The sequence below is a fragment of the Carlito syrichta genome, unplaced genomic scaffold (genome assembly GCF_000164805.1).
Source record: "Carlito syrichta isolate Samal-C Ts95f unplaced genomic scaffold, Tarsius_syrichta-2.0.1 Scaffold309784, whole genome shotgun sequence".
NCBI lineage: Eukaryota > Metazoa > Chordata > Mammalia > Primates > Tarsiidae > Carlito > Carlito syrichta.
Genome location: NW_007253880.1, coordinates 887,010 through 902,571, shown reverse-complemented (window position 1 = coordinate 902,571; position 15,562 = coordinate 887,010). Strand labels below are relative to the sequence as shown.

Genomic DNA, 15,562 nt, shown 5'->3' with positions numbered 1-15,562 from the left:
CTCAGGCTGGAGGACAGGGGCACGATCACACTCACCACAGTCACAACCTCTTGGGCTCACACGATCCTCCTGCCTCAGCCTCCCAAGAAGCTGAGACCACAGATAGATGCACATGCCTGGCTAACCTCTATTATTTTTTGTAGGTATGAGATGTCACTATGTTGCTCAGGCTGGTCTCGAACTCTTGGCTTCAAGCAATCTTCCCACCTTTGCCTTCCAAAATGCTGGGATTACAGGTGTGAGCCACCATGCCTGGCAAGAAGTCTAACTTTAAAGACCCCATAGGAAAAGAGTGACTAACAAATACGCATATTTCCATGATGAAATCAGTTTAACTTCAGCCCAATGAAAACTTGTTTTACTTGACAATAAGTGTTGAATATGAAAGATACATTTTTATAATTTCAAAAAAATGAGGTTACCAAGACACCTTTACCCTCTTCGGGATTTGGGTATTTCACTGTCGGGAACTCAGGATCGGGATCTTTCTGCTCGGACACGGCCTCAGGAGGAACAAGGTCAAAAGCCTTGAAAGCCGACTGCACGAAGTTATGCCCCACCCCGTGGACGGAGGTGTGCACGAACTTCACCTTGGTCTCTCTGTTCACATTCCTAGAATCAGACACACCATGAAAAATGACAAGAGATAGAGATATGGCTCTCAAAACTGGAAGGCTTGCAAAATGTCAAGGAGCCAGAACAGTCAGAATGGAAGGAATCGATGTAATAAGAATGTATAGGCCAGGCACGGTGGCTCACATCTGTAATCTCAGCACTTTGGGAGGCCAAGGTGGGAAAATTGTTTGAGTCCAGGAGTTCAAGACCAATCTGGGCAACACAGCGAGACCCTGTCTCTACAAAAAGTAAAAAAATCAGTCAGGCATGGTGGCATATGCCTGTTGTCTCAGCTACTTGGGAGGCTGAGGCAGGAGGATCACTTGAGCCCAGGTGGTTGAAGCTGCAGTGAGCCATGATGGTGCCACCCACTGCACTTCAGTCTGGGTGACAGAGTGAGACCCTGACTCACATAAACAAAAAAAAGAGAAAAGAATATACAGTACAACTAAACATCTTTCTAATTCAATTAAAAAAACAAAACTTAGGCCGGGTGTGGTGGCTCACACCTATAATCCCAGCACTTTGGGAAGCTGAAGAAAGAGAATTGCCTGAGCCCAGGAGTTCAAGACCAACCTGGTCAACATTGGCGCTACAATTAAAAAAAAAATTAGCCAGGTGTGGTGGCATGCACCTATAGTTCCAGCAACTTGGGAGGCCGAGGCAGAAGGATCATCTGAGCCCAGTAGGTCAAGGCTGTAGTAGCCATGATTGCGCCACCACTGCACTCCAGCCTGGGCGACAGAGTGAGACTCTGACTCAAAAAACAACCACCAAAAGCTTATCCACTCCCTCCCAAATATATTTTTCCCCCAACACGTTCAAGTTTTATACTTGACTCTGTAGTTACTTTCAGCCAATGGGCTTCCTTTCAGGGTCTGTTTTATGAGCAGCTTTCTCATCTAGAGACAGATACAACGAAGAAACCCGGGCTCAGACTCACCACAGACCCAACAGATGCCTGGCAGGGATGGTGCCAGGGCCAGGCCCGTGCCAGCTCCAGGGCCCCATATATGTACATGTGTTTTAGAGACAGGGTCTCACTTGTTGCCCAGGCTAGAGTACAGTGGCAGGATCACAATTCACTTGAACTCCTGGATTGCATCCTCCTAAGTAGTTGGGACTACAGGCATACACCACCACTCCTGGCTAATTGTTTTTTTCTCTTTTTTTGGTAGAGATGGGGTCTGGCTATGTTGTCCAGGCTAGTATCAAACTCCAGTATATTCCTTATCAGCCTTAGAAATGATTTTTAAAATGTGCTGCTTCACAAAATGTGATGGGTTGTCCCATCCATGGTTATAAAACAAGTAAAACTTTTTCTTTGCCTATTAACAATTCTGTTTGATACAGTGTCATGATCTAGGGACTTGATATAGAACAACAATAAACATCGAAATTATCAGAAGTTATAGAAAAGTAAATAGAAGCTTTTAAAAATTTCAAGTGCTCTGACTACTAGAATCTTAGGCTATTATCCATTTCTGTGGGAAATTATAAATGAACAAAGTCTTTCCTAAGAGAATAGTGGTTTAAAACAAGCATACCTTTGAACATGAAATGCATCTGGGAAAATAAATATGCAAGATTAGGAAGGACAAATCTGGAAATAATCTATTGGATATTAAAACATATTACAAAACTATAGTCATTAAAATAGTTTAGCACTAGATATAAAAAGGCAGGTTACAGGAACAGAATGGATAGTTCAGAAGTTAATCCGATTTTAAATAAAATGTACAGAGGAGCAATAAAGCTGAGTGGTTATCACGCTCTGGAGTCAGCCTTGGGATGTAAATCCTGGAGCTCTGCTATTTATAAACGATGTGATTGTTGGCTGTTTACTTAGCCACTCCGTGTTGCACTTTTCTCATATGTAACGTGGTAATTCACCAGAATTCAGTATTGCTGTGAGACTTAACGTGAGATTACAGGTGATAGACCTCCAGCAGTTATCTGATATATAAATAAGCAACAGATTAATGTTAGAAATTGTTTCATAAAGGTGACATTTCCAATTAGTTAAAAAGAGACAGACTCTTCTATTTATTGTGTTGGTACAGCTGCAAACCTTTTAGAAAAAATCTAGTCTGCTTTCCTCATTTACATTTAGAAATTAGGAGATTTCACATATAAAATCCAGGTTTCCAGTTTCTTTGAGGAAGAAAAGTTCAGATGATGTGGTAACTCCAATGTATGCTTGCATATGGCACCACTCAGCAGTCTGGCTGATCCTTTCAGATGGGATTAGGATTCTACCTTCAGCACTGGGGCTGCCACTCCCAGGCGGTCTAGCAAATACAATTATTAGAAAAAGTCTACAAATTCAGCTTCTTTAAAATCAGTGGTTTCATATTTGCAGCTGTTTACCCAACAAATGCCTAACATCCAGGATCTATAAGGAGCTCAAACGAATTGACAGGAAAAAAAAAACATTAAAAAGTGGGCAGGTCGGGTGTAGTGGCTCAAGCCTGTAATCCCAGCACTTAGGGAGGCCAAGATGAGTGGATTGCCGGAGCCCATGGGTTCGAGACCAGTCCAGGCAACTTGGTGAGACTTCGTCTTTACTATATATATGTATTTATATATATATATATATATAGTATATAAATTGCATATTGTATATATATATATATATATAAAATTAGCAAGGTGTGGTAGTGCACATCTGTAGTTCCGGCTACTTTTGAAGGTTGAGGTGGAAGGATTGCTGGGACCCAGCAGGTCGACGTTGGGGTGGCTGTGGGTGTGCCACTGCACTCTAGCCTGGGCAACGGAGTGAGACTCCAACTAAAAAACAATAAAAAAAGTGGGCAAAGGACATAAATAGACACTTCTCAAAGGAAAACATTCAAGCAGTCAACAAACATAAGAAAAAATGCCCAAGCTTACTAATCACTAGAGAAATGCAAATCAAAATTATAATGAGGTACCACCTTACACTGGTAAGGATGGCTTTCATTAATAAGTCAAAAAACAAGCTGGACTCGGTGGCTCAGCCTGTAATCCCGTGCCTTTGGGAGGCTGAGGTGAGTGGATTGCCTGAGCCTGCGGGTTTGAGACCTGCCTGGGCAGGCGAGACCTCATCTCTACAATAAATCAAAAAATTAGCCGGGCGTGGTAGCGCACACCTGTAATTTCGGCTACTCGGAAGGCTGAGGTGGAAGGATCGCCAGAGCCCAGAAGGTTGAGGCTGCGGTGACCGGGAGTGGCCACTGCACTCCAGTCTGGGCAACAGAGTGAGACTCCAACTCAAAAAAAAAAAAAGGCAAAAAACAACAGGTGTTGGCACAGCTGTGGAGAAAAGGGTATGCTTCTGCACTGTTGGTGGAAATGTACGCTATTCAGCCTTTCTGGAAAGCAATGTGGCATATTCTCAAAGAACTAAAAATTGACCTTCCACATGGTCTAGCAATCCCTCTTCTGGGAATATACTCAGAGGAGCATAAATCGCTCTCCCGAAAAGATATCCGCCTACGTATGTTCACTGCAGCACTATGGAAAACAGTAAAAACATGGGACTAACTCAGAGGCCCATCAGAAGTGGGCTGGATAAAGAAAATATACACAATGGAATAATATGCAGTCATAAAGAACAACAAAATCATGAACTCGGCAGCAACATGGACATAGCTGGTGGCCATCATTCTAAGTGAACTGTCACAGAAACAAAGGACTGGATACTACTTGTTCTCACTTACAAGTGGGCCTTAACTTAAGGTCAGTGATGGCACAGCCGTTTACCTGTGGAAACAGTATTTTTTAAGGTCTTCAAAATAGTCGTTATTGATGGAAGCACTTGGGTCGTGCAGCAGTGGGCTGCCATCAATTGAAGAGTCATCCCAAGCTTGAGGCCATGGCTCTAGATTTTCTTCAATAGCTTGAGAAATCCCTTTGTCATGAGGAGAGATGATCTGAGCTCCATTATCCCAGTAGACCTGGGGAATCCAGGAACACATTCATAAGGTCAGTGGGAACAGAGCACCCAGAACCTGTGCTCCCCGATATTAAAGGTCTAGGATTCTCACAAAAGGACGTATGTGTAGAGACAAAAACACCAAGCCGGTACCTTATAGCCATTATCCTGCTTCGGGTTGTGGGAAGCGGTGACCATGATCCCTGCACAGAGTTTCAGATGTGATACTGTGTAGGGCTGCAGCAAAACAGGAAACAAGAAATAGTTGCTAACAAAAAGTTAGATATACTTAAAATGTCTATTTATATTTGTGCCAATTTGTTCCATTTTAACTACTATGACACATAAATGTCATCATGTGTCATTCAATATTTCTGTGCCACATCCAAGCAGTATATGCTTATTACCCTTGGAATGAACTGGCTGCTCAAATTCCAGGATGTGTGATCTAACAAAAGTGAGTAATTACCCAGATGCCTTCTCATTCTGTCTTCTATTCGGTAAAGTTACAAAACTCCTCACACAAAAAGATGGTCTAAGGCCGGGCATGGTGGCTCACGTCTGTAATCTCTGAACTTTGGGAGGCTGAGACAGGAGGGGTGCTTGAGTACAGGAGTTTGCGATCAGCCTGGGCAACAAAGCAAGACCTTAGCTCAACAAAAGAAATTTAAAAATTAGCCAGGTGTGGTGGTGTGTACCTGTAATCTCAGCTACTCGGGAGGTTGAGGTGGAAGGATCACTTGAGCCCAGGAGGCTGTGGTGAGCTGTGATTGTGCCACTGCACTCAAGCCTGGGTGACAGAGTGAGACTCTGACTAAAATAAAATAAAACAAAATAATAAAATAAAATCATATATATTCTCAGCATCTGGCCTGACCCTTGACAGTTCTGTTTACTTCAAAGCAACAGCCATAACAGTCCCTACTGTCCTTGTCTTTAGACTCTGATACATAAAGAATCTGATGACAGGCCTGGTCAAACATGCCAAACAAGTTCTCTGTACTAGCCAGGAATAGTATTTAGAATGAAAAATTTGTATAAAAAGTGGGCACACCAACTTTTCAAAAATATTCATGATATGACAAGGTTTGAGATGAATTCAAATTTAGACCCCAGAATTTCCTAGTTGAGACAGCTGGGAAAAAGAATAATACAACAAACTTAAAACAAACAGACAAAAGATCATTTTGCTAACTCACTCAAATATCCTTAGAATGCAAGCAAAAGGAAAACAGCACTTTTTTTTCAAGTTGGAGTCTCACTCTGTTACCCAGGCTGGAGTGCAGTAGCATGAACACCGCTCACTGCAGTCTCGATGTCCTGGGCTCGGGCAATCCTCCTACCACAGTCTCCTGAGTTGCTGGGACTACAGTCACATGCCACCATGCCTGGCATGTTTTAAAATTTTTTTGTAGAGATGAGGTCTTGCTCTATTGCCCAGGCTGGTCTCAAACTCCTGGGCTTAAGCCATCCTCCTGCCTCAGCCTCCCAAAGTGATGATGGGATTACAGGCATGACTCACTGCACCCAGCGGAAAATAGCACTTTTCAAAAAACCAATTCTGGGCAACTCCCTCGGGTCCCCTCCCACTGCGGGAGCTTTTATGTTCTCTCAATAAATCCTGCTTTCCAAAAAAACAAACAAACAAACAAACGCCAATTCTGATGAATCAAAAGTTGAATACTAGAGACACATTTCCGCGATGCCAGAGAAACATTCCTGGGGGGAAAAGAGATTGCTTGATAAATGCCTGGGAGCATTTCTGTCCTTCAAACCGTCCAGCCCCAACAGCACTAAGGACTGTAAAACTCAGCCAAGTCCCATGCCTGCTCCAGAGACAGAAAATTATCCAGAGAAAAGGCTACTTACCACAAAGGGGGTTGGGGTTATGCCAGAAAAGAGGTATACAGGAATCCCCTGGCTGATGAACGTGGTTGCAGCGAGTCGGGCAAACCTGGGAACACGGAAGGACAGAGAAGACAAGGTGTCAGGACTGTGGGTGACAGAAACCAGGAGCACTCCCTTAGGGGGAATGCGGCAGCGAGCTCTGGGGCAACGCCATTTCCAGTCTTTATGCAGGCACAGGACATCTGACCTGGAGGACTCTCAGGAGACAGGCCAGCCACGCCTCTGTTTCACAGAGGTGAGATGAAAGCTAGGACTGCGGGACCTTGGGACCACAGGCCAGGCACCTCACCCAAGCAGCAGCCCAGATGGGCCACACCCAGCCTTTCAGCTCCCAGACAATCTCAGAGGTAGCCGCCCCCAGGGCATCTGGAATGTCTGGAGACATTGGCATACTGGGGATGGGGGGACACACTACAGGCAGCTGGTGGGGAGAGGCAAGGGTGCTGCTAAAAACCCTGCAATGCACAGGGCCATCCCCCACAACAAGGAGCCACTGGTCAGTGTGCAGTCACATGTCAACAGTGCAGAGGCTAAGAAGCTTCAGTCTAAGCCATCACAATCCAGTACTCACCACGCAGACCACAACATGGTTAGAGACGGTTTTATTTGAAATATAAGACACACTGGCAAGTGCATGTACACACACACACACACACACAAACACACACACACACACACACACACACTTGGTTTTAATCGGTCTTTAAAAAAAAACTTAGACCAGGTGTGGTGGCTCACACCTGTACTCTCAGCACTTTGGGAGACCAAGGCAGGAGGATGACTTGAGGCCAGGAGTTTAAGACCTGCCTGGGCAAGACCTCATCACTACAAAAAAAAAAAAAAATCAAAAGATTAGCTGGGTGTGGTAATGTGTGACTACAGTCCCAAATACAAGGGAGGCTGAGCAGGAGGATCGCCTGGGCCCAGGAGATCAAGGCTGTAGTGAGTTGTGATTCTGCCACTGCACTCCATCCTGGGCAGCAGAGTAAGATCCCTACAAGGAAGGAAGATTGAAAGAAAGGAAAGCTTCAAATCTTTGACATTTTTCTAAATTTCCACAGCAACTGGCTTTAGGGCAAGACACAGAAAATGGCATCAACTCTTTCTTCACGCTTGGTGTAAAACACTTTGCCAGAAATAAATGAGCCATTTACTTAGAATGAACAACACCATGCCATTACTGGATTAAATGACCAGATCATTCATTCTCTCCCCAAAATATTTCTTCAGCACTAGCTCAATCGAATGCTATTCCGAGGGTGGCTGGAGCTCAAAGAGGAGCCCTTCACATTTTATATATAGCGCGAGACCCTCTACTTTAAAAAAAGAGAGAACTAATAAACATTTTTTCAGGTAAAATTCTAAGACCACAATTGTTTCTGACTCTTTGGAAACTTCCATGTACTCATCATGAACATTTTACCATGAACTGATTTGACACGTATGTTACGATCTCTAAAAGCCTGCATGGTAGGCGATAGAGAGCAGCCATTCCACCCCATCCAACTCTGAGACTTGAGCCATGAACGCAAATGGAATCAGTAACGTCAGTGATACGGCTTCAGGCCAGAGCAAGAGAGGCCTGTCCCTAATGGACAATGCTAACATATCTGAAGGATGTGTCAGCCAGATGTGTCAGCAAGACGCTGAACAGTCAGCCCAACATGATGACACTTCAGAAGCTGACCAGGCAGACGTGGCCATGTGTACACATGGGCAGGCTCTGACTGTATATTCACTAACCATAAATGACAAGGGAGTACCCTGGTCTATATGACCTCACCCTCTCGTGAATGTAGTTCATGTGCATTTATCCCCCAGAGCTGCAACTTTTCTCCTGCTTTATTGAAAAAATAAGAAAATCACATTTTTGAGCCTGTAAGACTAAGATCCTTATGCCTTCCTGAGTTCAATCTGCGGGTGGCATCACCTGGTGTACTTTCCTGGTCACGTTCCCTCCCTCACGGTCATACATTCTTCCCATCAATGTTTCACCCTTAGATTGGAAACTCCCAGTAGGCAAAGACAGATACTTTACAAACTCACTCAGCTCTTTAAAGTGAATGAGCGTTTTCTTTAATATTAAATATCTGTATCTTCTCCCAATCTACAGAACTATTAATACTTTTGGTCTGGAATGATTAACAATTCATCACAATGGGAGGGGGTTGTTCAAGTAAAAAAGAGGGTCATGCAACAGGTTAAGATCAGGGATTGGAAATGCAGCCCAGGTTGTCGATAAAGTTTTATTGGAACACTGCCACGCCCATGTATGCATTTTCTACAGTTGTTTTTGAGCTTCACAGTGGAGTTGAGTCATCGTGACAGAGACCATGACAGGCACTGTGTGAGATAGCCACTCTGCACTTTAGAGAAAAAGTTTGCTGACCCCTGGTGCCAGCCTCCTTATACTTAAATTGTGACTCTTCCTCTCACTTTATAATCTCAGGCAAAGATAAAAGTGCACACTTTATAGGTGGTTGTAAGGATTAAGTGAGTAAATACCTATGTGCCTGGTTCATAATTAGTATCCAAAAGATTACTACCATCGCTACTGCCATTATCATTATCACCATCATCATTATATACCTACAGCTACATAAGTGAGCCCCACTGGTTTGAAAATGTTACAAAAATGCAGCTTGAAATGGGCATGCACCATTGGGAAGGGGGTCATGCGGCTTATGAGAAGCAGAGAAAATAGTTACATAAAAGGAAGTAAAGAAGGGGGAGAAATAATATTGCCAGTTAAAAAAAAATTGTCTTTCATTTGGATAGGTTGTACATTCTTTATTTTATTTTACTTTTTCTGTGTCAGAATCATACTCTGTAGCCCAGGCTGGAGTGTACTGGCACGATCACGACCTTGACCTCCTGGGCTCAGGTGATCTCCCGGTTCAGCCTCCCAAGTAGCTGGAACTACAGGCACATATCACCACACCTTGCTAATCTTATGATTATGATTTTTTGGTAGAGATGAGGTCTCACTATGTTGCCCAGCCTGGTCTTGAACACCTGAGTTCAAGAAATCCTCTTGTCTCAGTCTCCCAAAGTGCTGGGATCACAGGCGTGAGCCACCATGCCCAGCCTAGATAGGTATTACATACTAAATTGTCAAAATATTTTTATTTTCTTAACCCAAATATAAAACCAAAATTTTTAAAACTTGCAAATAAAATAAACCCATCATTTTGTGGTTAAGCAATATAGCTAATCAATGTATTTAAAGTCAAGCTATTGAAATAGTGATTAAAAGTAAAACTGCAAAATAAACTACAGAAAAATCATTTTCTAAAAGTGTTTTAATACCTTCTGCTGCTGCCACCACTGGGAGGATGGGCCCGTGCGTCAAAGCTGATCACGACACCTCTCTGCTTCAGATCACTGAATTGTTTTTCCAGGTATCTGCAAAATCCCTGAAAATACCCCACAGATTGGAAGAGTATATGTATTAGCACATTTACATATATACATATAAAACACAGAAAATTAGCCAAATCTAGGCCAGGCATGGTGGCTCATGCCTGTAATCCCAGCATTTTGGGAAGCTGAGACAGGAGGATCACTTGAGTCCAGGAGTTCAAGAACAGCCTGGGCAACACAGCAAGTCTGCATCTCTACAAACAAAAAATTAGCAGGGCATAATGGTGTGCACTTGGAGTCCCAACTACTGGAAGAAGCTGTAAAATAAACTAAATAAAATTTAAAAAATTAGGCTAGGCGCAGTGGCTCATGCCTGTAATCCCAGCACTTTGGGAGGCTGAGGCAGGAGGACTGTTTGAATCTGGGAGTTCAAAACCAGCCTAGGCAACACAGTGAGACCTCATCTCTACAAAACATTAGCCAGTTTTGGGCATGGACCTGTAGTCTCAGCTACTTGGAAGGCTGAGATGGAAGGACTGCCTGAGCCCAGCAGGCTGAGGTCATGGTGGCCATGAGCGTGCCACTGCACTCCAATCTGGGTGACAAAGAGAAACTCTGACTCAGAAAATTAGAAAAAATAAAAAAAAAAAGATCAGGTGAGTAGAGAGGGTATTCCAATACAGTTATTTGCACAATGCTGTCAACGTAAGTTGACAAGTTCACGAACTTAATTGTCAAACCTCAGTAAATAACAATGACAGCTCTGATGGTCATTCCACAAAAAAAGTTCCAAAACTGCTTTGACAGTGGACTAAGTGCTGGCATTGGTGCACAGCTTCCTAAGAGGAGTACTTCAAAGGTGACTGTAGTGATATTCGGCAATGAGGTATGTAGCACTTTTTCTAGGATGGTTTGCAAACCTAATTGCCGGACCTTGTATCTTGAGCAACACAAGGAATTGAAGACACATGTGCATTGGTTTTGTGGTCTGCCCAGAAGGTACCCAGATGCCTGATACTCTAAGCTTCTTCTTTTTTTTTTTGAGTTGGAGTCTCACTCTGTCACCCAGGCTGGAGGGCAGTGGCACGCTCCTGGCCACCACAGCCTCGACTTGCTAGGCTCCTGTAATCCTTCCACCTCAGCCTTCCAAGTAGCTGGAACTATAGGCGTGCTACCACGCCAAGCTAATTTTTTATTTATTGTAGAGACAAAGTCTCACCAAGTTGCCCAGGTGAGTCTCAAACCCACGGGCTCAGGCAATCCTTTCGCCTCGGCCTCCCAAAGCACTGGGATTCCAGGCTGAGCCACCGAGCCTGGCCTCTCTAAGCTTCTTAACAGTGACAGGACCCCTCTTTCCCTGGCCAACCTCTGTGCTGTGGTCCCAGTACTTCAGGGGGCAAAAGGAATTCAGCCGTGGTCTAAAACCCTGACACCTCCAAATTCTCTAAAACTCTCTAAGGTCTGCTGAGCATGAGGTCCTGAGAGAAGGGCTGAGGGAAACAGAGGAAAAATTATTCCAGAGAAAAGACTCAGTGCAGAATGGGGGGGGGGGGTTTCAGAATTGAAATGTTATCCAATACGAGAAGCCAGCTTGTTTTCATGGCATCAAAAGGTAGAACTAAGACCAATATGCAAAGGCTACAGAAAGACAGATTTGGGCTCAAAATAAGGAAACCACCTATTAATGCAAATGGTCCAAGAATAGAATAAACTATTTCAGAGAACAGTGAGTTCTCTATCACTGATGTGATATAAAAGTTGCTGAGGATTAAATGAGTAAATATAATGGCCAGGCACAGTAGTTCACACCTGTAATCCCAGCACATTGGGAGGCCAAGGCGGGAAGATTGCTTGAGCTCAGGAGTTTGTGATCTGCCTGGGCAATACAGCAAGATCTCATCTCTACAAAAAAAAAAAAAAAAAATTCAGGCATGGTCGTGCACAGCTGTAGTCCCAGCTACTGGGGAGGCTGAAGCAAAAAGATCACCTAAGCCCAGGAGGTCGAGGCTGTGGTGAGCCATGATTGGGCCGTTGCACTCCAGGCCAGGCTACAGAGTGAGACTCTGACTTACAAAAAACAAAAACATAAGGGTAACTGATCTCAAACTAGGCAAAGTGGGGACCAAACTTTACCTGTATGATGACCACTTGTATACCTCATGCTGAATCACACCCTACATCTTTAAAATAAAATAAATTTTGAAAAAATTCAATTATCTTATTAGCCTTCTTTAAAAAAAAAAAAAGCATATGCCTGGTCTATAATCAGTAATCAAATGGCCGCTGCTGTCATTACCATTACCAGCATCATGGCTAGATCGAGTAACCTGAGGGCGTATCAAGCACAAATAAGGCATAAACAGAGCTTAAATTACTTGACAAAAGGAAATTACGACCACTGTCAGTGAGGCCAACAGTACAAAAGTTCTCCTCTGGTCTCTCTCCTGCTTCCATTGAGATGCTCTTGAATCACATAAACCTTCCTCTTCAACCCAATCAGGCGAATGAGGATGAGAGCCACATTCAGCAAGAATGGCACCTGCACCCCGCAAAAGTCAGAACAGCGAACGCGACCCATCTACCTACATATCCGCATTCTAACAGGGAACATCAGCCAAGGCTGGCATGGGGACCTGAGGAGTTTGTTCTGGGAATCCTCCTTCCTCTAATTCTGAAACCAACCTATGGTTTTTAAGATCTGTTGCTCAGACATAACTTCCCTAACTCTTCACATCCTTGTCTTCTGTTATAAATATCCCAGTACAAGCTAGAGGACCAGTTCAGAGAGGCGGTGTCATGGACGAATTATCCCAAGGGGTGGCTGGTTGAAGTGTTGACTTGTCTTGGTTTTCTAGGATTCTTTTTTTTTTTTTCTTTTGAGTTAGGAGTGCAGTGGCATGAGGCCATGGCTCACTGCAGCCTCCAACTCCTGGGCTCAAGCAATCCTTCCATCTTAGTCTCCCAGATAGCTGGGATTATAGGCATGCACCAACATGCCTGGCTAATTTATGTATTTTTTTGTTGAGACAAGGTCTCACAATGTTGTTCAGGCTGGTCTTGAATTCCTGGGCTCAAGTGGTCCTCCTGCCTCAGCCTCCCAAAGTGCTGGGATTACAGGTGTGAGCCACCACACTCTGTTGGTTTTCTTAACTACCACAAGGGTAACTCCCAGAAGAATCCATTTCTTCCAGGGGAGAGGACGGGTGATAGGGAGAATGCACTTCGCCATTCTTGGAAACTAGATGTAGATAAATACAGGGGGAAAGCCTCCAGGTTAATCTAGAATTCCTTAGAACCCCCCAACAAACAGGTCTAGCAACAAGTGTGACCAACCGGATTGTTCAAAGATGGTCACAGCAGTACAGCCAACCCCACATGTTCCTCTCACAATGTGACATTGATGTTCTTCCAGTAAGAAGTGGGTGTCTCTGTGCCCTATCCTTGAATATGGCCAGCCTTACTGACTTGCTTTCAGTAAATAGAATATGGAGGAAGGTAAGTGATTGTGTGGCTTTCAAGGCTAGCTCATAAAAGTCAGCATAGCTTCCACCTGGCACACACATTCTCCCCATCTCTGAAAGCTCCCTTGGGAACCAACCACCATGCTGAAAAGGAAGCGCAAGCTACAAGCATGTGTTTCAGCCCCAGCTAGGATAGAGCAAACGGCTACAAGAGCTGTAGACCCAGGAATGAAGGAAGCTTTGAACAGTTCAAGCTCTCAACTGGCCCAAGGTGATGCCGAGTGAAGCAGAGATGAGCTTCCCCTCTGAGCTCTACCCAAAATGCAGATCTGTGAGCAAAATAAATGCGGTGGTTGTTTTATTTATTTACGTTGATTTTTTGAGTCGGAGTCTAACTCTGTCACCCAGGTTGGAGTGCAGTGGCATAATCACGGCTCATTGCAGCCTTAACCTCCAGGGCTCAGGCAGTCCTCCTGCCTCAGCCTCCTGAGTAGTTGGGACTACAGGTATGTGCCACCATGTCTGGCTGATTTTTAGATTTTTTTGTAGAGACAAGGTCTTGCTATGCTCCCTAGGCTGGTGGTCTCAAACTCCTGGGCTCAAGCAATTCTCCTGCCTCAGCCTTCCAAAGTGCTGGGATAACAGGCATGTGCCACATACCCAACGTGGTGGTAATTTTAAACCACTGGGTTTTGGATGATCTGTTACTCAGCCCTAGTAACTGGAGCAGAAGGTGACCTTATTGTTGCAAGTTCCTATATTACCCAAAAACTGGGGCAGGATTCCCACACTCAATCCATTCTAAGGGTCCAACCACTTCATGAGAGTTTGTGGCCGGGAGATCCCCTCACAATTCTGTGTCCTTAGATAAGCTTTCCTTATTGGGGTTTCATCACAACATGCCCAACTTTGCCTTCTTCATAGGTGTACGTGTGAGATGCATGTTATCATTATCAGGCAACGGTTCTAGCCTTTCCCTCTCCAGAACTAAAGTGACATTCCTTTTTATCAAGGCTAAGTTGAAGATATAGTGACAGCGATCAGTTCATTTCATTCTCCCTCAGAAACAGCACTCCCAGAACTCTGTGGAAGCACTCCTGTTTTTCCAAAGTCAAGTTGGTTCTAGACTCTAACAACAAAATTCACAAATTAAGGCAAGAGAACTCAGTAATAGAATAAACCTGTACTATAAACCAAAACAAAACAGAATAGGCTCTTGGTAATTCCGGCAGCTAGAAAAGCTTCTCAGAGTTTGCATCTATGTATAACCATGACAAAAATCACAAGATCTTAAAAGTCAGTTAGCTTAGTCAGGATGTTTATACTAAAATGAAATTTCCATGGGGGAATCTGTCTGTTTTAATCATTCTTATATCTCCAGTGCCCGGCTCACAGTAGGCACTCAATAAGTCGAATGAATGAATGAGTGAATGAGTGAATGAACAGAAGGATGGCTGGCCGGCTTCAGGAGTCCTGAAGCCAGTGCCGCTTCAAATACTGGCATAAGCCCTACTTTATGGAGTCACTGATGGTGACTCCCTGACTAGACAAGGAGACAGGATGTGTTCATAATGAAAACAAATTAGGTCTGCCAAGTATAGAAGGAGACATGGCACCTGCGTAGTCTGGATGATGGTCAAGTCGTTCATACAAGAGGTTCCTACTCCCATGGCAGCTCGCAGGCCAGCTGTCCCGAACTCCATCCGGGCCCCAAAACATCTGTGCAGCTCTTCTTCATTGCCTTCTGCTATCAGTCGCTTCACGGACTCCAAAGTTAAAGGATTCTGCAAAACAGAAACATGTATGCCAGAGACAGCCTAGATAAATGACAGAACAGAAAATCTGAAATATAAAAACCTCTACAATAATTTTAACCTAGAGGATTTATTTATATATATATGCTTTTCAATTTTCTGATACTTTTGAAATTTGAAATGTGACATCATTTTATTTGACACTATAAGGTATTATTTTCTTTCCAACCAAGGCAAGTACTTTTGTAGAATGGAAGCAGAGGTCTTAACAAAGGATTCTAAGAATGGGAGCCCAGAATGGGACCCCAGCCACACCACTTGCTAACTCTAAGTGCTTGAGCAGATTCTCTAGCCTACTGAATTCTCAGTTTCTCCATCTGTAAAATGGAACCTCCCTTCTATAGCGTTTAAAGTTTTAAGATGGTTTATATCCAATTAATGTAAAACATCTTTCTCTACCGGGCACTTAGTGGTGCTAAAATGTTCATTTTCTTCCCTAAGGTCCTCAAATTATCCCAGAGAGTGATAGATTATACATTTAAATC

At 43.8% G+C, this 15,562-nt stretch overlaps 1 protein-coding gene across 1 annotated transcript in view; it reads right to left on the bottom strand.

Moving 5' to 3' along the window:
* The window catches only part of PGM2 (phosphoglucomutase 2), a 35,748-nt gene extending 20,699 nt beyond the window's left edge, over window positions 1-15,049 (bottom strand). The window contains exons 1-4 of the mRNA XM_008067838.1: window positions 14,880-15,049; window positions 4,685-4,758; window positions 4,360-4,553; window positions 423-612 (exon numbers count right to left, since the gene is read on the bottom strand). Of these exons, the coding sequence (XP_008066029.1) occupies window positions 423-612; window positions 4,360-4,553; window positions 4,685-4,758; window positions 14,880-14,982 (561 nt within the window). The 5' untranslated portion in view covers window positions 14,983-15,049. The remainder of the gene's footprint in view (window positions 1-422; window positions 613-4,359; window positions 4,554-4,684; window positions 4,759-14,879) is intronic.
* Window positions 15,050-15,562: the final 513 nt, after the last annotated feature.